The sequence below is a fragment of the Aptenodytes forsteri genome, unplaced genomic scaffold (genome assembly GCF_000699145.1).
Source record: "Aptenodytes forsteri isolate BGI_AS27 unplaced genomic scaffold, ASM69914v1 Scaffold155, whole genome shotgun sequence".
NCBI classification, from domain to species: Eukaryota; Metazoa; Chordata; class Aves; order Sphenisciformes; family Spheniscidae; genus Aptenodytes; species Aptenodytes forsteri.
In genome coordinates this window covers 4,159,702-4,181,737 of record NW_008794446.1, presented here as the reverse complement: position 1 = coordinate 4,181,737, position 22,036 = coordinate 4,159,702, and the positions used below count along the sequence as shown (strand labels likewise).

Sequence of the window (22,036 nt, the reverse complement as noted above, 5' to 3'; positions counted from 1 at the left end):
ACTTGTTTCTGCTAAAAAAGGAGATTGGGGTGACATTACTTCTAAGTAAGGCCTGGAATTAAATAAAATAAATCCAGATATTAAGATTGGGTTTTTTGGTGGTTTTTTGTGTTGTGTGTTTTTTTTTTTAAGAAGTGCTTTCTTTCAAATTGTGTGTTGGGCTCTGCGAATTAGAGGGTGAGCTGAGGCTGGATTGTCATAATTGTTGCTTTTTGTCCTTAAAACATCCAAGTGCTTCCATTTAATGGAAGAATGGCTAAAACTTCTGAAGGAGCGTTTTAAATTTTGTTTTTACTGATGTAGGGACAAAAAAAAACCAAAACAAAATGCCACAAAGCAAGCTGTCTAGAATTTTCAGTCCTTCTCTAGAGCTAATAATAATAGAGATAATGCAGAACAGTTGCAAAAGCACATAAAGGAATTCCAAAGTTAGTAAAAAATAAACTTTTTTTTTCCTTCAGGCAAGAATGAATTAATATCTTCTCAATCTCAGTACTATGATCATATGTTAAATTGCTTGTAAAATCCTAAGCTAAACAGGAATCTCTAAACAGTTTTGCCAGTGGATGGAAGAATGCTTACCTGCTATTGAATTATATTAACACCCAGTAGCTGCTTTGAGAAACTGGCTGAAATGAAACATAACTATAAGGGCTTTATGAACGATCTGTCTAAAATCGTATACCAGCTGCTATGTGAGGTAGTTAAAGGCTCATAAAACCATATGGGTCTTGACAGTACTGCTCTTGTTGTCTCTGTGCATTTCATCTTTGGATGTGGCAAGCTCTGCGTGTGTAGGTAATTGGTAAGAGAATTTCTGTGCAGTATACTTGAGACCAGTCCTAGCCTACTTTACCTTTGGCAAGAAATAAAATGTGAAGATTAACATAATCTGTATATTATAATGTTGAGGTAAACAGAGAACATATTTGAGTTCTCAGTTTCTTAACTACTGCTGTATTAGAATGCTAATTCATTTGGGCAAAAAAAAAAGTAAAATCTTGGCTAAGCTTCATGTTTAGAAAATCATTCATTCTATTCTAAGATGAAGAATCCTGCTAAGAAATGAAATATTTTTTCATTATTTCTTTTCGTTCTTGTCTTCATATGCTGAACTCCAGGAATTTACACATGTAAGGACAATTCAGTGTTTAAAATTTCAGGAACAGTCTGTTTCTACCATAATGGTGACAAAATCAGCCCAGTAACTTGGGGGGTTAGGAAAGTGAAAAATTTTAAAGGTGTAGACATTTCTTCAATAAGAAATGAAATATTTTTTCATTATTTCTTTTCGTTCTTGTCTTCATATGCTGAACTCCAGGAATTTACACATGTAAGGACAATTCAGTGTTTAAAATTTCAGGAACAGTCTGTTTCTACCATAATGGTGACAAAATCAGCCCAGTAACTTGGGGGGTTAGGAAAGTGAAAAATTTTAAAGGTGTAGACATTTCTTCAAGAACCATTCTTTTTTTTTTTTTTTTTTAATACAGTGTTCTCAGGGAGTTCTCAGTGAATAACAAAATGCTTACTAGCTCCTATTCTAAGTAGTAGGATATATTTTACACAATTTTAATAATGTTTTATCAGGCAAAAACATGATGGTATTTACAATGATTGGCTGTTGGTAATTTAAAAAAAAAGTTTTATTTGACATCTCTAATCAAATAATACTACACCATATGTCAGAACGTAGTGAATCTGTGTATTTTTTTCAGTATCTTTCAGAATAGGATTCTGTTAGCCAAAACCATTTTAGCTTGTAGAGGTGACTTATGTTGCTGAGAAACAAATTTGGCATTGTGAGAGATGCAACTACCTGGTATAAAAGTTATTTGAATGGCATAAAGCCCCAAGCAGGGAAATCAAAGTCTCAAACTAGCCCACAGCACATTCAGTTGTTCTTATTGTAAAAGCTGTATTTTAATGTTTTTAACCTTCATGTTATTGTACAAAATTCAGTAGTGTGGTCGTGCAGGTTATTTGTGTATATGGGTAATGTAGGTTAAATACGTATACGAGTAATATTCTCCCATGAGGCTGTTCACTGTTCCTTTTGTTGTGGGGTATAGCTGCCTATGGGGTCATTGTGGAAGCCAGATCACTGAAATGGTCCATGTTAAAAATAGTCTTCAAAAGATGCAGGGGAATGGCAGTGTTATAAATTGTCTTCACTGTTGAGGTCAGTGGTGATGGACAGTATGTAATTTTTCTCTTCATTCTTACATTATATTTTAGGCTTATTTAGAGATGATTTTTTTTTTTTTTAGGTTTATTAAAAAGAGTGCCCTTTTTTTGCAAGAAGGGTTGTGTGGAAGCCTGTACAAAGGGCTGTTGCAGGGAATAATGCTCCTTTCCAGCGCAGCAGCTTGAGGGGAAAGAGAATTGTGTACGACATGTAGAGGCAGATAGAAAAATGAGGAAACCACAGCCTAGAAAATTTGGGAAAATAAAGCTTCTGCAGCACCTTAACAAGTTGCTAAAGGGAAAGAGCAAACCAAGGCATGCCTCAAGGCCAACGGAACCAGCTTGATGATCAGAGATCATGAGGCATAGTATGCTGCAACTCATAAGATGACTGAAATCAAGACTGGAAATAAGGACCTCTGTGCAAGGACCCATTAGGGTGGAGAAGAGTCGTCTATAGATGTTATTACTCGTTCTGTTTAGCCTGATCACCCTGTTTTTCACATTTAATAGAAGTATTCTAATTAATCATAACAAAAGTGGCTTTCTAGAATTTGGGAATTTGAATGTCTCTTTTTGACCTCCTTTAAAAATTCCCTCATAGGAGAACATCTAAGCTCTGGCCACCTCAGGGTCTAGTCACACCACCTATCTTGTGAGGTGTTTATTTTTTTCAGAAGGTCATGATTTATGAGCTGTATTTTTGACAGTGAGGAAAAAGGAAAATCTGATTCTCTCCTTCATTAATGTACACATACAGATTTAACTGTAAGTTTATGAAGGTAGAATTAGGTCTATATGCAATTTTTCTACATATTAAAATCAAGATTGTATTTGTGTAGTAGGGTAGATGAAAGATGTAGAATTTCGGCAGCTATTAAGTAAGATGAAATCTGAACTTGGTATTTGCATATGCCTCTCACCTCTTAATGTTACTATGAAAAACCTAGTAAAAGTGTTTGATGAAAATGTTACAACAATGAAACCATTTAAAACATCATTATTGTAGTAATATAAAATTATTTTTTGTTACATACATTAAGGAAATGAGAAAGTGTTAATTAGTGGGCTACAGGAGTATATGCAAATGTTCAAAATTAGTAGTGTCTTTATTATACTTGCAAAACTTCATTTCAGAATTTACGGATAAAGTTCACCATTTAGGCCTTGTATTTCAGCCATTGGTTATTTTTATAACCTGATTGGTAATGAGTTAAAAAAAAAAAAAGAGACTAAAAGCTGTATAAAGTATGCTCCATATTAATGATAGCAGACTTCTCTTTATTGTACATAGCTTTCCAGAAGGGAATAAGTGACAAAGCTGTAGATATGGACTTACGTTTTTAAAAATGCTCTTTGTAATGTCATTCATGAATTTCCACCAGCTACCTTTGCAAAATGTTTTTTAAGAAGTCCAGAATTTTTCTTTACAATGCTTTTGATTTCAAATATAAGCAGAGAAATGTATGAGCTTTCTGCATTATCTGTCTTTATGATATTTGTCACAAGAAAGCTGGAAACCCTTACTAAACTTATTTTGTTAAAATTGTAGTCCTTTATCAATTTGACAAATGAAATAAATCCAGAACTCAGATGATGTTATTACATAGATCATTAGCCTAACTAAATCATAAGTCTTGAAAAAGAAATACTTCTTGCGCATAGTAATTACCTTGAATCCAAATTTGTATGTCACACTGGCCACGTTGTTCTCTGAACCCCATAAAATTGCAAGGTATCTCACATTTGTTCTGTGATGGATTTTTCTTTACTACTTAAATCAGATGAGTTATTTTAAATGATGATGAATTAGAAAACTGAGGGAAAAACCTGATAGATAGAAGATTTACCATCTTGGATTTTTGTAAAGAAAAAAAAAAAAAGAAGAGTACTGATTGTCAGAATGTAGCCTGGAATCAAATAAGTGATGAAGGTTAGTAGCTCTCCCCCAAAAAATGGTGGGGAGAGAAGATATAAAGGAAATTAAGTTCACCGTTCCAGGTACTAATTTCTTTTCTTTCTCACAGCAATTTAAAGTAATATTTGGAACTTTTTATTATACAATAATTCCCCTTTTTCCAATTTCATTAATAATTCTTTCTTTTCAGTTTTCGTACTAGCAAAGGTGTTGGGTATTCCGCTCATTTTGTTGGCAACTGCTTAATAGTTACGTCATTGAAGTCAAAAGGCAAAGGTTTCCAGCACTGTGTGAAGTATGACTTTCAGCCACGCAAGGTAAGCAAAATGATATTTACAATAAAGAATAACATTGAAAATGTGACAAAGTGCTCCTGGGAAGAAGGGCTAAATCCCTTTAGTGCCATAGTGTTACTAATAATTTCCGATTTATAAGTAGCTTCTCTGATGGTTGTGCAAAGTTTTATGTCAGTTACCGACAAGAATAAATTCAAGAAAAATAATTATATAATAATTTCTAAAGTAACACTTCTATAAAGTCAACTTGTTCTTAAAAATACTGCTTAACTAGCTTCAGATAGAGAAGAATTTTTAGTATTTTTAAAATGGTTGTATTTTATTTTTAAAAGGTTGTCATTCTATTTCTGAACATTCTGTACTTGGTAACTTTGGTGCCAATGTCTGGAAGAGTTTTGCTGGCAATGCTAGAGTTTTGTTGTCTCTTGCTGGGGGATATAAGGCTCTGAACTTTCTTGTATGTCTTTCTATGTCAGTGGTGTTTTGGGATTTCTCATTTTTCATAGTAAATCTTGATTATTTCTCTAGATCATATTAGTGTTCATTTCTACTGTAGGCCTAGTAGTCCTAGGAGAACAGTGATTCTGCTGGCTTCAATATTTCAGTTAGTTGACTGAAGCATTGACTTTTCTGCAGAGTGAATATTATGTGTTTGTCATTGATAGCAACCTTGTATATATTTTCCTGTGAAGCTCATTTCTTTTTCTGTGGCCTTAGTATTTGTATAGTGAATTTCAGTGCTTGTTGTGTTTTGAGAAACCAATCTCTTAGGGAGGGAATGCCATTGTTCACTCATCAGCTTTATGTTCTACTGTTTTTCTCGGTGCGTATTTGTGATTCAAAATCACTAATTCTAATTCTAATTCTGTCATGTAGCTTTGAGGTCATTTGTAGTTTTTTAAAACATAGTAATGTCATTTTCTAGCATATTACTCAGGGATGTATAAAGCCTTATGAACACATATCTGCTGAGTGTATTGAAATGAATCAATTCTCTTTTGCAAATTTTATTTACTTCTATAGCCAGAAAAGAGTTTTGATGACAGTTCAATTTTCTTTTAAAGTAGCACATCTGATGCTACTGATAAACACTCAACCTAGGAACAAATGGAGTTGTTAACTTTTGGATTATGTTACTGATAACTAGCTTTTGGGATCTAGCTGATCATTTCTTTACTTGATGCAGAAGCAGTCTTTCATATTTTAGCACGACATTCTTTTAATAATTTTTATTATGAATGACTAGTTTCCTTTATGCCACCCCTGGAAAATTCTAGCTCTTGCTATTCTACTTAAAATAGTTACTTCTGAAATACTAGTACATGTATATCTCATTATATGAATATCAGTTTCAAATCATAATCTGCTGATCTGCTGAAGTATGTCCAAATATAACTTCCATGCCAGTTTTATATTTCTCAAAGATCGTGCTTCATACACTTTGGGTTGTATGTCAGATTTAGAAAGTATTTGAAATAAATCTTCTAGAATATATTTGCAAGTGGTTTCATATGATATATTTTTCCATTAATAACTTGTGTGTACATGTGTGTGGGAAGGTATATAATGCATAATGGAGGAAAGAAAACCTGTCAAATACAATTCCTGGCTCTAACAAGTCAAAACATATCCTGTTTTAACATTGATTTTCTTCATGTGATTTAGGTATTACATTGGTTCCACTGTGCAAGCATTGAATGTGTAGATACGTACTGAAAAAATGTGTACCCATTTACAAAGCAGCTTACTGTCCAAATGCTAACTTGAGAAGTGTGATTTTTGTCATCTGTTTTCTAGCCATGTGCTAGAATTTTGTCATACTATTTTGTCATACTATTTTCTAGCCATTTGCTTACAGATGTAGACATTTCAGCAATAGCCTTTGCCAGAAACATCATTCTCATTAAATGTCTGAATAATGTGGGGTTTTTTTACTTTTGTTGAATCACAGTAAAATTATATATTCAAGCCACCTGGTCAAAAGCTTTATGTAGGCAGATCAGAAAGTTAATATGTTCATGTGAAGATCTTCCCTCTGTTAACTATGTCGTATGACACCATTCACAGAATAATATGTAATCTTAATTTAAAACTTTAAGGCGTGTTAAGTGGTTAGTTTGGATTTTAATTAGTGTATTTTAACAACATTATAAAAGCAAGTATTTATAAAAATACATGGAGAAATTTGGTCATCATATCCCCAAATAGAAAATGTGGGTGTAGTATAATAGACTGACCTCTCAATAGAGCTAAACTAGCTTTGGCAGTGTTGTGTTTAATATGTCTATACTGCTTTCTGGGACTCCAAAGTGAAATTTTTGTGTATTAGTAACCCCCAGTAATTTTCACTCCCTGGAGTTCCAGCCTCAGTATCAATCCTTGTAAAAGTATGAACAGGAAAGCACTGTAGTCAAGAGCAAACAGCTTTTTTTTGGTGTTTCTAATAGAGCTAAACTAGCTTTGGCAGTGTTGTGTTTAATATGTCTATACTGCTTTCTGGGACTCCAAAGTGAAATTTTTGTGTATTAGTAACCCCCAGTAATTTTCACTCCCTGGAGTTCCAGCCTCAGTATCAATCCTTGTAAAAGTATGAACAGGAAAGCACTGTAGTCAAGAGCAAACAGCTTTTTTTTGGTGTTTCTATTCCTGAACACTTTACTAATTGTAGTATGGACTGAAATAAGTTGCACATTTTGGAAATACTTAGTGTGTGATGCCTCATCTCTCTGATTGTACTGTGCTATAGAGTAGGAATATGACTTGCTCAGCAGTGGGTGATTAAGCCTGACAGATTTCAGCAGTATAAAAAATTGACAGGCTGGTATCTGAAGTGTCTTTGAGTACTACCTAAGGAAGCTCTTGTTATAGCAGAGAGGCATGATCTTGGTGCATTTTTGAGAAAATGATATAGGGAAGGAGACTGTAGAATGAACTTACAAAGAAAATTGTATTACTGACTTTGAAAATTTTAAAAAAAAGGGAATTTTTCAACTAAAAGTTGAAGAAAAATTGTGTGAGATTATACAACTTGGTTTGGTTTATTGTGTAGCAGTAAGTCCTGAAAACCATGTCCTCAGATACAGAATAGGAAAGAAATCAACAAAATGCCTGTACAACATCAGCAAAGAACATTCACATAAATGAGACATAGGTAATAGGAAATTATGAGACATAAATATATGCTTGCTTCTACATATCTAAAAAAATAAAAGAGAAACTGGAATGTCTATTTCAAATGAGGTTATTGCCATAATAGAAGTATCAGAAGCTTTGTTGACTTGACTGTCAGTGGGAACGCATTTCAAATTGTACTTGCAGTTATGAGTGACAGTGGGGCAGGTCTTGCCAACACAGGAGTGATGCCCTGTATTAAAGACTTAACCTAATCAGATAAATAAGTTTATAGTAACAGTAAATAACAGAGTTTCTGTGCACTGAAGATCAGTAACTAAGTAGGAAAACCATACTATTCAGATTAAATTGTTAGCCACATGATAAGGATGGTTATAGTATCTGTGATGAACTGGGGAAGACCAGAAAGCATACTAGTGTAAAGAAGCTTACACTACTTTGCTATAAACTAGGTGGCATCTTACTGGGACGAGAGTTCAAACTTTTAAATACCAGAAGCATTTGGATTTATTTCTTTCTGAAACTTTTAGAGAGCTCAGAGGTTGACTCTTGCTTGACTTTGTCTTGAAAAATACAGAATATGCTTGGATATGCAGGATTTGCTATTTTTAATTTTAAAGGAACTGCCAAGAACTGCCTTCACTTCTTAAAAAAAAAAAAAAAAAGAAAAGAAGAGGAGCAGTTAAAAGATGGAGGTGTTTGATAGTGCTAGAGAAATTGCTTAAATGCAAAAATACAAAAGGCTAAGAGCAAATATACCATTAGTCCAAAAAATCCAATAAAAGGTTGAAAAGCTCCTCACAATGTATCTGAGCACAGATAAATAGCAAAGTAGAGACCATTGTAAGTAAAAAGAAGTTGTTCAGAAAGTGGAAGTTGTATCAAAATGAAGAATACTTAGAAAAGTATAAGTTATAGCAAATTATATGTAAAATGATAAGACAATTCAAATTTTTTTTTCCAGTCCATAGGGGCAATTAGATGATTAAGGCTTAATAGGAAAAGCTAAATGTATTAATTTCATCATTGTTTACTACAAGACGAGTCAATGGGGATGAGTCAGAGGAAGTGTCTCAAATTGAAATCTTAGTAGAAGAGGTATAGAAATCAATATAAGAGGGAGTAATTAATTGCCAGGACCTTACAGTAGGCACCCCCAATTTCCAAAGACATCTGAATATGAAATTTGCCAAACTTTTAATTGTGGTATATAATCTATTTTGTCAAACAAATGGGTGACGGAAAATTATACAAATTTTAGAAAAAGGCTTTGGTGATATTTAGAATTACATATTATCATGCCTGATTTCTTAACCATCAAAATGGGGTAGAAGCTAGAAAAATGAAAAAGAAGGATTAGAAAACACATAAATAAACATATCGGGGACAAAGCAATGCAATATTGCACTGGAAGTCTTGTCCCCCACTTCTGTTGAATTATTTGAAGGATTCTTACTGTGCATAAGAACAGGTTTGTGAGCCAGTTAATACAGGCTATGTGGATTCCCCAAGAACTTGAGGCATTATACTCCTCTGAAAGCCTTAAAGAAATTACACTATCATGTGATAAGAGAATTTATATTAAAATACAGGGATGGAAGGATATGAATCATGTGAGCAAGCAGGAATCTCAGAAGGACCTTTATTTTCGTGTTGATAAGAATGCATTATGGACTTAACTCAGTGGAGTTTGTCATCCTCTATTTTAGGAACTAGCTTTGAAAACCCATGTTACTCATTTTATCTAGATTGATACTAGTGACAAATACGACACAAAGAGTAAACCATTTTTTAATACTTGAATACTTCCCTGGCTAAAAAGAAATTACAATTCAAGATGTAAATTTAGTTAATTCAAGTGCAGGAGGCAAAAAAGCAATTTTTTTACTGGATTAGTTATGATAACGAGCTGGGACAGACTCTGTGCATGCACGTGTGTGTGCACATGTATTCAAGTAAAGAAAAGCTCGATGTTTTTTTGTAGAGCTTGCCTTGTGGGTCAGAGTAGCAGACATTGGTAGTGCTCTGACATAGCGGCAATGCTAAAGGTTCAAAAAAGTTGCATGGAAGAAAGGAGACTTGGACTAAAAGAAGCTGCATGTGCATGAATAGGAGTTAACATGGGGGAAAAAAAGGTTATAAAAAGTAGATTATATCATTTTCCTAAAGTTTGACATGGACACCAAAGCTCTCCCAAGATAACATTGCTCATTTTAGTTCCTTACAGGCTCTGTGGATAGTGTTTCAACAAAAATAATGAACTATTTATTTCCAAATGAATGAGTCGTCTATTAAGCTTAAGCTACACACAGGGACAGTCTTACAAACTGGTATGTTGTCAGAAATGCTCTTAAAGCACTGTAAAAGAAAAACCACAGATAGAAGATAAATGGATAAAGCTTGGGGCTTATGGTTGTCAGCTGATTTCTGCTACAAAAGTATCAGAACTGGAAATATGAGTAAATAGTTATAAAAGGTACAACTTTGAATAGTGCTATTGCAAAGAACGCCTGCTGTTGGGATGAAAGTATTTAAAATCATCATCACTTAGTGGGGATTATTGGTAAATTAACCTTTGAAGGAAACAGGACAAGGGAGTTTTTCTTCTAAGAGATTTATGTTAGGTGGTGTGGAAGCTTTGGAAAAGAAGTGTTGATGAAAGCAGAGCTCTAGTCATGCGGTTTGCACTTAGTTTCTGATTAGCATAGTCACCAGTTAAGCTTCTAGACTTTGAGTTATGAATATTTTGTTGTATTTATGGGGGGTGTTCCTTTCTGAAGTAGAATCTGCCTACAAAATGGGGAACAACATTTGCTTATTGAGTTGTGGGTTTGTTTTTTTTTTTTTTTTTTTTTTTTTTTTTGGGGGGGGGGGCAGTGGCCTACAAAAAATACTTTGTTCATGGTTGCTTGGAAAACAAAAAATTAGACTGGACACACGTGACTTCAGAAGCCAAAGCTGTAGCAGTATGTCCTTAACCTAGTATTGCCCAATAAATCTGTTTACTTGGATATGCAAGAAGTGAGATACTCTTATGTACTGTTGTATGATTAGTAGGGTTTTTCCCCCCTTCTGTTAACTGTAGGTTTTAAGGAGGGAAAAATGAAAAAATATTTTTAAAGACCTAGAAACAGATGTGGAAAAAGATGTGTATATAGATATATAGAGATATTATAGATATGTAACAGAATACAGCTCAATTAGAGGGCTACTGCAATGTTTATTATCAAAATATATTTTGCTGCATGCTTTTTTTATTTGTAATTCTGTGCTCCATCTGATTTCAAAATCAACATGTGAAAACTTTTGGCTTTTATTTTCTCTGATGCAGAGAGGCAGGTTTTTATATTAGTAAGCTCTGCATCTGCTTACCCCAGCTCAGGGAGAGACTCACCAAGTGACTTATTAAAATAATGCCCCAAGGGATGCAGAAGTTTTCTGCTTTAAAAAAAAGAGACTTAGCTGAACATAAAAATCAAAAGATAATAATTGAAACAGATACCAAGAAAGGGAAGACAAGTAAATTGTAAATCACTTTTCCAAATTATTAAAATATGAAATGGTGTTTCAAGGCAGATGAGCTGACTTTTTCACAGAATCAGTAAGATTGGAAAGGGATGTGTTGAGACAGTCTAGTCTCACCCACTGTTCAAAGAAGGGACACCTAGATCAGGTTGCTCTGGATGTTGTCCAGTCAGGTTTTGAATATCTCCAAGCAAGGAGACTCCACAGTTTCTCTGAGCAACCTGTGCTAGTGTTTGACTATTCTTACTGCTTACTACCACCCTTCTTACATATGTTTAAATGGAGTTTCCTGTATTTCAATTTGTGTCTGTTGCCTCTTGTCCTGTCACTAGATACTAGTGAGAAGTCTCTGGCTCCATCTTCTTTATCCCCTGCCCATCAAGTATTTATACACATGGATAAGATCCCCCTGAGCCTTCTCTTCTCCAGGCTAAACAGACCCATAGCTCAGCCTCTCCTCATGTGTCAGAGGCTTCAATCACTTAATCATCTTTGTGGCCCTTTCTGGACTTTCTCAAGTATGTCCATTTTTGTCTGGTTTGTATATATTTTGAAATAATACGGACACCCATTATAGTTAAGTATGAGTTGATTTGCAGATCTTAAAGATTAAATTTCCATTCCTAGTCTTAGATGAGTTTAAAGGTTTGGTTTTAAAAGAAACCTAAGCTTTGCTTCTTGAACTTACTTATCATGGACATCATGATTCCTGTTGCACAGATTATTTGAAAGATCACCATAGTTTCTCTGTTTGATTATATAATGCATTTTTAATGATATGACAGTTGTCCAAAAATTGGTGGAATGGGAAAGAACAGAGGAAGAAAATCATATGAAGCAATCAGGATGACATCTTAAACTGGGCTGTAAAATTTCCTGTTGTAAATTTTTTCCTTTTATTTAATAATTTCTGACAGAGAGCTATGATGAAAAGGCAGAGATATGTGATATGAATTTGTTAAGGTAAGTGCACATAGAACTGGATTTCCCATCAGAACTCAGTTGTGTTTTGTGTTACAGTGTAACACAATTAAATTACGCTTTCAGGAATGGAAGTTTATTCAACTTTTTAACTGTATGTATGCATTTTTGGCTCTAATCCCATAAAGGGATGCAGGTAGGTACATCATTACATTTAGGCACGGTTCTACTTCTTGAAGTTCCACTGACTTGACTTTTAATTTTATGAGTTTGCAAGGATTCATCTGTTTGTATAACTTTACAAGGCTGGTCACTTATTTTTAATACCATTCATTAACTTTATGTTTTATAGCACAAAACCTGCCACTATATACTGATTTTTCATGTCTTTCCAGTGGTACATGATAAGCATTGTACACATCTATAATCGATGGAGAAACAGTGAAATACGATGTTACGTGAATGGTCAGCTGGTATCCTATGGTGACATGGCCTGGCATGTTAACACGAATGATGTAAGATTTTATTTTTTTCCTTTCTCATAGCTTTTCATTTTGAAGTAAATTGAAAAAGAAAAAAAGTACTATATTTGTTTTCACTACATCTTTGCAAATTTTCTATCTTTTTTTAACTTTTTAACTATCTTCCTTAGTCATGTACTTAATAAAATATTGTAATATTGATTTTATATATTAATATTTTTTAGAATATTGGGGATTTTTTTGGCTGTATTTTGCATAGCTATTTTAATGAAATTTTCAGAGATTTTCTTTGGAGAGACTGTTGTAGCTAATATTTTTAATACGTGATACCGTATAGAGGACACTGATAACAATGCATTAATACTTAGCTTTTTCCATAGGAAAATGTGGTAGAGTTACAGATTTTACAGATTTAGCTTGAGAAAAGTCCTTAAGAAAAACTGATTCATTCTGCCAAATGACTATGCATACTGCCAATGTATACAAAAGTACTCATTTTTGTATCACATTAAGTTCTGTGTTGGATTCAAGAGGACATATTTGTAAATGGTTAAAAGATTTCTGTGCTTTTTGTGTTATTGAACGTTACATTTTAAGTAGGTTTTTTAATTGCAGTAGAACTGAGTAGCCTGAACTATGATCAGAGTCATACTGTTTTAAGCACTGTACAAGTATAGTAAGAGATCTTTTCTTCTATGCAGAGTTTACAGTGTTAAACCAACAAGATAGATAGACAAAAAGTAAAAGCTAGAAAACAGAAGCATAGAGAAGTGTCAAGAGATTTATAGTATTAAGCAAAGTCTGAAGTCTTACATCTGTCTCCCAGTAACAAGTATATTTTGCCTTTTTTTGTTTGACTTGACATTAGTAAATAGGCAGTTGACCAATATTAAAAATGCTGTGCTAAGTGTTAAGGTATTAATCATAGAATCATAGAATAATTTGGGTTGGAAGGGACCTTTAAAGGTCACCTAGTCCAACCCCTCTGCCATGGGCAGGGACAAATTAATATTTAATTAATATTGTTAGCAAGTACAAATTAACTGCTAGGGAATTTCATCCCTGAAATACTGAGCAGTTTTCTTGGGTAGTAAACTTTTACAGAGAGATGTCCTCCCTTATTGGCCATCCAAACCAGTTAAAAGATATTGAGAGACATACTGTTGCATAGCATTAGTCAGCTCAGAGCAAAGACACAGTGATCTTGCATCTGCTTGTCCCACAGGCAGAAACCGGTCATTTTTACCTGGAGAAGATTGTGTGTATACCTGTAAATACATCTGTATCTATTAATTGGACTGAGTTCAAATTAACAGTATATTCTTACAGGAAATACATCTATTCCTATTTTTTTATATTTAAATTATTTTAATGAAATCTAGATAAGTTTCAAAATTTTTTTTTTTGTGCTCTCTTTTTGTGCATTCTACTTTGGAAGGTTTGAGAGTCTACACCTAACGATGCAGAAGATAGGCACTCTTTCTGGCCCAAAGTTTTGGATGGGGAAGGCAGACAAAACGATTCTCTTGTGCTTTGCCTTCAGCTAAAGCTGTGCTAGACTTTCAGAGGTGCTTGATTCATGGGCTTGCTACACTTTTGTTATTTCTTATTTATAGTATAATTCTCAGTTGTTTCTGACTGCCTGTATAGGATAAGGAAGCTCTTTTGTACTTAAGAAAATTAACTGTCTTTTGCTAAATTCTAGAGACAAAGTTGGATTTGAAAGGGAGAGTTTAAATATTACATGTTAATTAAAGTAGGAGGGCTCTGCTTGCCAAAGCTTCTGATAATCATTCTTTGTTTTCTTGGTAGCATTTCTACTTGCAAGAAAAGGCAAGCCTTTCAGTTTTTGCAGAGCATGGTTTCTCCTTGGTAATATAAACATTTTTGTGATAGGTGAGAATGCGATGATTGAAAAGCCAGCTGAGATCTCGGAGGATCTGGGCTGAGTTACTATTTGTACGGTGTGGGGATCTGTAATCCTTAATGATAAATGCTTAGCAGGAAGAGCTGCTCCTTCTATTCATGTTTTCTTCACAGTATTCCTTTCTACTTTCTGGTGTAACAGAAGTACAATCTTTTCTTAAGGTGGGGATTGGTTTACCAAGCTTTAGATGTTTTGATATGTGTCTTTTAAGTTTCTGCTAAGGTTTTACTTTGTCCGCTGGAGAATAGACTGTTATGAAAGACACTAGTTATCCTTAGCTCTCTATTTTTTAATAGCAGAAAACTGTTATATCAGAAGTAGGAAGTAGAATAGGAAGTAGGAGAAATTCAGGAAAGATGTATGAATGCAACTGTGTAAAAGGCATGAAAAGGAAAATAGGGGAGTGCGTATGTAGGCTCCTTAGCACTATTATACCTTAGCTAGGAAGAGAAGTTCTTGTTTTAACTGTATTAGAACTTTCTTGTTTCATGTAAAGGTTGAGTTGTTAAAAGTATTCCCATGAAAAGTCTTGAGCTATTATTCAGCTTATTTGTTAATTTCTACCTTCATACTCTTCCACTTGGATATAACTTTAGCTTCCTGCAAGATGACAAGAAAATATCTTACCATAATCGCTTTGGGGGAAAAGAAAAAAACTGTGCAAGTCAGCCAATCATTCTTCTTTCTTTACATCATATATTGTTGATAACTATTTATGTAGATTATACTGATAGATTTAACAGTGCATGTTGCAAAAACAGATAATGAAAACTGAGAAAGGGACAGGAGTTGCATATTGTTGACTAAGTGCATCTTACTCTTTTCAGTCTTTTCTTATACAAGAACATTGTAAGATAATTGAGATGTAGTGTTTAAAACAGGAAATATAATGAAGACAAAATTTTTCAGTTGCTTACTGTGTCAAAGTTACCACTGAACAAAATGCATTATGATTAAATTTTTTTTTAGATTAATAAAACATTCATTAGATTTGCATTATTGAATTTAAGATTAAGAGACTGAGTTGAATTTATTTTTTTTTTAAGCATAGGTTTTGTCTTGGTAAAGACTGTTAATTTTGTTTATTTTATTTTTTCCCAGATTGATCTTGCATTACAATTCTCTTATATTTTTATGACCTTTTTTTTTAATATCTGACATTTACCTCTTATATCTAAACAAGAACTGAAGAATACCTCAGTCTACAATTTTCATGTGTACCCTGGAAGACACTGAAGTAAAGATGCAGATGACAAAAAGGGTGAAAGTTTAAAAAGATGCGGTTTTTTTTCATTTTTAACGATTTTTTTTCCTTGTATTTCTTCTAATTCATTTTTATTTATACACAGCCATGAAGTCACTGGGTTCTTAACTGTTTCTGTAATATGGGCAGCAAGATATAGGATATTACATGAAGTAGTCATTAAGGCTTCACATCCATATTGTTCCCAAATGTATGTTGTCTTAATAGACATGTTTTTGTCTAGGGATTTGCAAAATGTGTCATCTATGCAAAACTCTAAATCACTCAAATCTTCTCTGAGATTTTTCATTTTATTGAGGGGACCTCCATATATTAAAAATGTTGCACAATGTTCAGCCAAAATGTTAGAGGGAAGATGCGAGTGTGGATGAAAAAGGGGAAGACACTGTAAACTTCTTTGTATAGCTGTTTCTATTGTGAATGGTGCTGATACACTGTTTCCATAGAGCCATTTTTGGCTCTGACTTCATTATTACTATTTAATGAAACATAAAAAACATAGCAATGCTGAGATTCATTGTGTTAGGATGCTACACAAGATACAGTAGCTAGTGGTAAATAACTCATTGAGTTTATATTCCAAGGAATAAATATAGCTAGAGAGTATGACAAAAAGATGAAGTGAAATGCATGACAGGGTATAACATAATCAAATGTGCGCAATTGCCTGCTGGTCAGTAGCCATAATCAGCTCCGTATGCCTTATGGAGTTACTTTTTTATAAGAGATCAAATACACTTTGAGATGGAAGTTAAATGGGAAGAGTTTGGCTATTACAGCTGTTAGATTAGGAATTTTCCCCAGTTATGGGAAGCAACATGAGAGAAAGCATAAAACTTCTCTTCAAGGTGTAGAATATGGGCATACTGAGGTTTGGTGGAAGACTTTTGTTCAGATAGCTGGATGAATTTAAACTTGATGATGTCCTGATGCCTTTCACGGAACTTTGCATTTCCGTTGTAGGATGAGGGAACTGTAGAAGGATTTAAAATGTTGGCATAAGTGGTGAAAAGCCAACAGATTGATGACATCAGTAGCATTTGGGCTGCATTTGAAAGAAGGCTTATCAAGAATTTTAAGGATAAAGTTATGTCCTTAAGTAACAAGGTCCATGAGTCCCAAGAGTTTAATTTTTTATGTAAATAAAATAGGAGGATTTGGACCAAGGCACTGAATGAAGCAGATCTGTCAGTCACCTCATGTTGGGGTCATTAATGACACACTACCAGGGATGTACAGAAATAGGCAAACAAACTTGGATCAGTTGGTATCCGTCAGATTTAAAAATGTGGAAATGTGAGATAGTTGGAGGAAGATCAAATGAGCTATGAGTATTAGGTGCTGATTTTTAAATAAATAAATAAATAAATCAGGTTTACAGATTGTTTGGCGTCTGTAACAGAAGTAAATAAAAATTACCAGAAGATCAGGAGTTAGCCCTCCCCTCCAATTAAAAATAATGGAAGCACCTAATCCAGAGTGAAGCACCAGAAAATGGGAAAGTGTAATCTGGTAAGAATGGAAAAAGACAGAACTGGAAATTACTACAGGTTAACAGATCTACAGTGTGATTATATGTAAAACTCAGAATCTATTGAGAGCTACAATGGCTGTTGTACAATTAATGATAACTAGAAGAATCCAGGAAAATACCCTTGTAATAGGCAGGAATGTATGTCTCAGAATTTGTAAGTGTAAACTAGGAAAAAGGATGGCGTCAGTAGCTCAGACAAATTCCTCAAATAACCATTAAAAATGGCAGTTGCTCAACATGAATTGACTTAATGCTTTCTGACAGTAATGGCACAGGTATCAGTAAAGCCTTGAAGGCTAAGCAAGACTTTAACAATTTTCAGTTAGTTCATTAGGAAGTTTCACCGTTAGATCTACCAGAAGTCAAAGTGCTCTCATAGCACATCTTTTGCACTGTGCATCCTGGATATGCACACTTTATGAATCAATTTTGATGTAGTTTTTTTCAGAAGTTTTTTAGTTTTGTCCAAAAAAATTATAAAAAAAATTAGAAATGCCAAGGGAAAAAAATTAAGAGGTATTTGGTCAAAAGGAGGATAAATCAGAGATAAAATCCTGGATACTTCTTACCTCACCTCATTGTAAAGCTGAGCTCCAGATCTTTGACTTCCTCCTAACTCTTTAGACAGTCTCCTTTTCCTTGTTAATAGCTTACCCACCTCGATCAGTTACTGTAGCAGTTCACCATATTTGATTCCATTCTCCAGACTGACAAAAGTTTTTCTTAGGGTAAAACTCAGCAGCCAAGCAAGATAAAAAAGCAGGCTTCCTAATGCAGATTCTACTGGTTTGCTGATTCAGCTCAAAAAGTGAGGCCTGATCCTTGTTTCCATTAAGTAAAGTACATATGACTTAAGGAAGCTGAGAGAATAGCCTTGCAAAGATCCTCGTGCTTCGTGTTGTTGCCCTCTTGTGCTACTTCTTGTTTTCCAGTTCCCCAGATCTTTATTCTAGGCAGTTAAGTTCTAAACTTTGTTTCATCTGAAAGCCTTTTTTCTTGGAAGCACCAGAACTTAACCTAATTCTTGCAAAATAAATTTAAATTGGGGGGGGGGGAAGCCACAGAAAAACACTTCAAATCTGAAATAATAGGAAATGGACAGATGGAGAACTGCAGAAGGTCTTTGTGCAGAGGCATAGTTGTTGGAAGGAGGAATGGAAAATAACAACTCTTGTGACTGTGGAAGAAGACAGAAGAGGAGTTCTAAGGTCAAACCAAATCATTATAGGCTGTGGTCATAGAGGAAGACTGTGCACCAGTTGCAAACTAGAAAAAATCGTATTTGTTTTTTTCTGCTAGAGATGTTTAACTCTGTTAGCACAACAGTGGAAGAAGAGCGCATTTCAGTGCCTGTTCTTGTGTGTTAGCAGTGGGAGTTTTCATTATACTTACAAGGCTTTCGTATTTCATAGAAGGCAATAGGGAAGGTTATTCGGTACTTGAATGTACTGTTCTAATTTTCTCTGTTGTATGTTGAACAATTAATAAAAAACAAATCCTAGCAGCCCGTCATAACAGCATTGTATTTCTGACCTGTAAAACAATTAACACTACGGTATTCAAAATGGAATTGTTCACTACAGGCAATCAGGTACTGAAGTAATAAATGATTGATTTGTTTTCTTAATTACAGACTCCCTTTATTTTTTGGCTTCAGTAGCTGTACATTAATATTATTTCATTGTATAGTTTGTATGACTAAACTTAATTAACATTGCCTCTTTCTGATACAGAGCTATGATAAATGTTTTCTTGGCTCTTCGGAGACTGCTGATGCTAATAGAGTGTTTTGTGGCCAGCTTGGAGCAGTATACGTATTCACTGAAGCACTCAACCCAGCACAAATTTTTGCAATACATCAGTTAGGACCTGGATATAAGGTAATAATGGGACTTAAAAAAATGTGAAACTGGAAAAAGAAAATAATTGATAGATATAGTTGAAAGATAGGTATGCATGTAGATATTCCTCTTAGGTTCATGTAGAGCTATTTATTTGTTTTCAGCAAAAAAGTATTTCTTCAAGTATCCTAACTAACCGTAATTTCCACCAGCTTTTTGAAAGATGCAAGTTGTTTCTTTAAAGCATAGCTGAAACGTGTTTGTATGTGAAATTTATGACTGTGGGTCATAATCAGATTAGAGCAATTTTGTATTTGGTGTACTGAATACCAGGGGAATAACTTTCTTCTCTGCTCTTTGTGTTTAAAACCTGAGTTAAGGCAGATTAACATTCAGCAAGGCATAATAAACCAGTTCTGTTCAAATGCAGTTTCAAACAGTTCTACTGAAGTAAAAGTTGAGCTTTTTACTCATGCTTTGCCAGTGACATTTAGGAGACAGTTTGGACAAATTAATGGTGCATGCATAAACTTGGATCTCTAGTATGAACAATCACTTATGTCATGGAATGGCTGTGTATAGTATTATTTCATCAATAAAAATAATGCAGATACTTTTCAGAAGTCTGCAGAAACTGCCTAGTGGAGAAGACTTGAAAATGAATCGAACCCCAGCTAAAGACTATTGAATTTCTACCATCAATTATTTCCAAATTTTCTTTTTCTGATTTGTGAAATTTTCACTATCATCTGAAGTAGACTTTCAGTTTTTTAGTATATATCATACACTCTGAAAATAAAAACTTTTACAAATAGCAAGTAAAAATCAACATTTTGATTCTAATAATATTAATTTGGTGTGCTGCAAATATTGCTCTAAATCATTTGATGACAGCTAACACTTGAATGACAGTGACAGCTGAAAATTTCTTTTATGGTATGTATGTAGTGTGAATAGCCAAATATATGTCAAGGTTACTTGGAGAAGAGGAAGTCTAACGGTTGATGGTTAAAACCTGCCTTGAAACTAAAAATGTTCAGTCAGTCAAGAGAAGTGTATCACCTGTGCAAACAAGGAGTACTTTATTCCAAACTTAATACTGTTTTTTGTTTGAACAAATATTTCTGCAAATGTTTTTTTGGTCTTACAAAAGAAAGTAATGTAACCTTATACTTCTTAATCATAAATGTAGTAAATCTTCATGAATTTATGAAGTTCCTGGATTTGCAGCAGCATGCTGAAGTGATATTAAATAGGAATAATGCTTTCATTTGTTTCAAGAAGTGAAAATTATTATGTAATATTTTGTGAGTGTTGAAGGGGTTCATAAGGCATACACGCTTTCACGCTAAATGATGTTTCCAGTAGTTACTGCACTAACCTTATTACAGTGCTGTCAAATTACTTTGCTTGATTCATAGGCTTCCCTTAAACTACATTTCTTCACACCTGTAGCTTCTTGCTGTTTTTTGTAAAGTGTTGGTTAGATGAAATTTAATACTTTGGGGATATTCTTCTTCAGTGTATCATGTTTTTAGGTTTAGGGCGTATTCCCAGCACAGTCAATGCCTCCTTCCTCTCTAAAGTAGTTTCCTTCCTTGTCTAAGAATCTGAAAGTACATTTTACTAATAGCAGTTAAAAAGAGCAGGTTCCTAGAGCAGGACCCTAGAAATAACACGATTTCTTTCTTTAACTTCCTTATTTCCAAAAAATAAGACAAAACAGAACCCTTTTTTCTCACCTTCTTCCAACCCAAGATCTACCCACAACCAAAAAAAGGAACCACGTCCTGTCATTTAGAGATCTCAGGGCACTGATTGTGGCTTTCACTCAAAGCTTGCCTCTTTCATGTCTCAGTTAAGTTTATTTCTGTAAATTCTTTCAGATTCTCTGCGGGTGCAAAGGTCCATCAGTTCAGAACACTTCAGTATGATATTTCATAGTCCAAGGGAGCCTCAACTGACACGTAGCTCAAATTGCTGGACATTAGAGATCACATTCTTGCTCTTACCTAACTTACTGATGCAAACTGGCCTTTCAGAAACTTCTCTTAAGTAGTTCACTGCATGTCCTGTTCATTCTAATTGTTGGTACTGTTAGCCAACTGGGAGAATCGACTGTTCAACTTTGCCAAAAGAGCAACTATTCTGGATGCATTTTGAACTCCAGTTGTGTCAAAGTTTTTCTCCAAAAGGAGGATTATTCAAAATACTTGAGAAGTTTTGGAGAATATCTTCATACAGATGTTTTTTCTTTCCTATGACTGTCTGTGGTAGTTCCTTTGATTTACAATTCTTACTTTAGTCCACTATATCCCAGGATTCTGATTCTTTAGGGAAAGCGACCATCCCTTATTAAAAGCTCTTATTAAAGCTCTACCTGCTTTGTTCATGACAAGAGGCTATGATTTTGCCTCTCATTCAGCTACCCTCACAATCATTCATAATGTCCCTAGTCAACAATGACTGCCATTAAGACCTCTGGAATACAGAGAAATCTGCATACTCTACCAACATACCAGAGCTCAGGACAGTGCAGTAGGCACGCATCTGTGAATATATGTAGTATGTGGTGTTGCAAATAACACCAAAGCCACAAAGTTCAGGAAAAGGCAGATCTTGATCTACAAAGAGAAGTGAATCTGTTGCACCTTGTCCCACCCCTATTCTGTGATGCAGGTAGAAGCAACGGATTTTAGGAGAAGTCATTAAAATAAACTTTATTTATTATTTATATATAATATTTGTATAATTTTATATATATAATATATTATATTACTTATTGCACATTACATGCTTATTACAGAACATTGTAACATAGAAACAGTTCATAATACTTCCATGCTGGTCTTGCTCAACATGTCCCTCTGAATGCATTTAGTTGTACTGTATTTCCTGTAGCATGCCTTAATATAAAAATTTATTTATTAAGCAAATAGATAGTTTACTTTGAAATACTGAATTTTCAGTTGTAGCAAAAGGCCTTTTTTTTTTTTTTTTGAACAAAAA

At 34.2% G+C, this 22,036-nt stretch overlaps 1 protein-coding gene across 1 annotated transcript in view; it reads left to right on the top strand.

The window, feature by feature from the left end:
* NBEA (neurobeachin) overlaps positions 1 to 22,036 on the top strand; it is a 437,354-nt gene that overhangs the window by 17,238 nt on the left and 398,080 nt on the right. Inside the window, exons 6-8 of the mRNA XM_009290267.2 lie at positions 4,296 to 4,422; positions 12,375 to 12,494; positions 18,920 to 19,066. Of these exons, the coding sequence (XP_009288542.1) occupies positions 4,296 to 4,422; positions 12,375 to 12,494; positions 18,920 to 19,066 (394 nt within the window). The remainder of the gene's footprint in view (positions 1 to 4,295; positions 4,423 to 12,374; positions 12,495 to 18,919; positions 19,067 to 22,036) is intronic.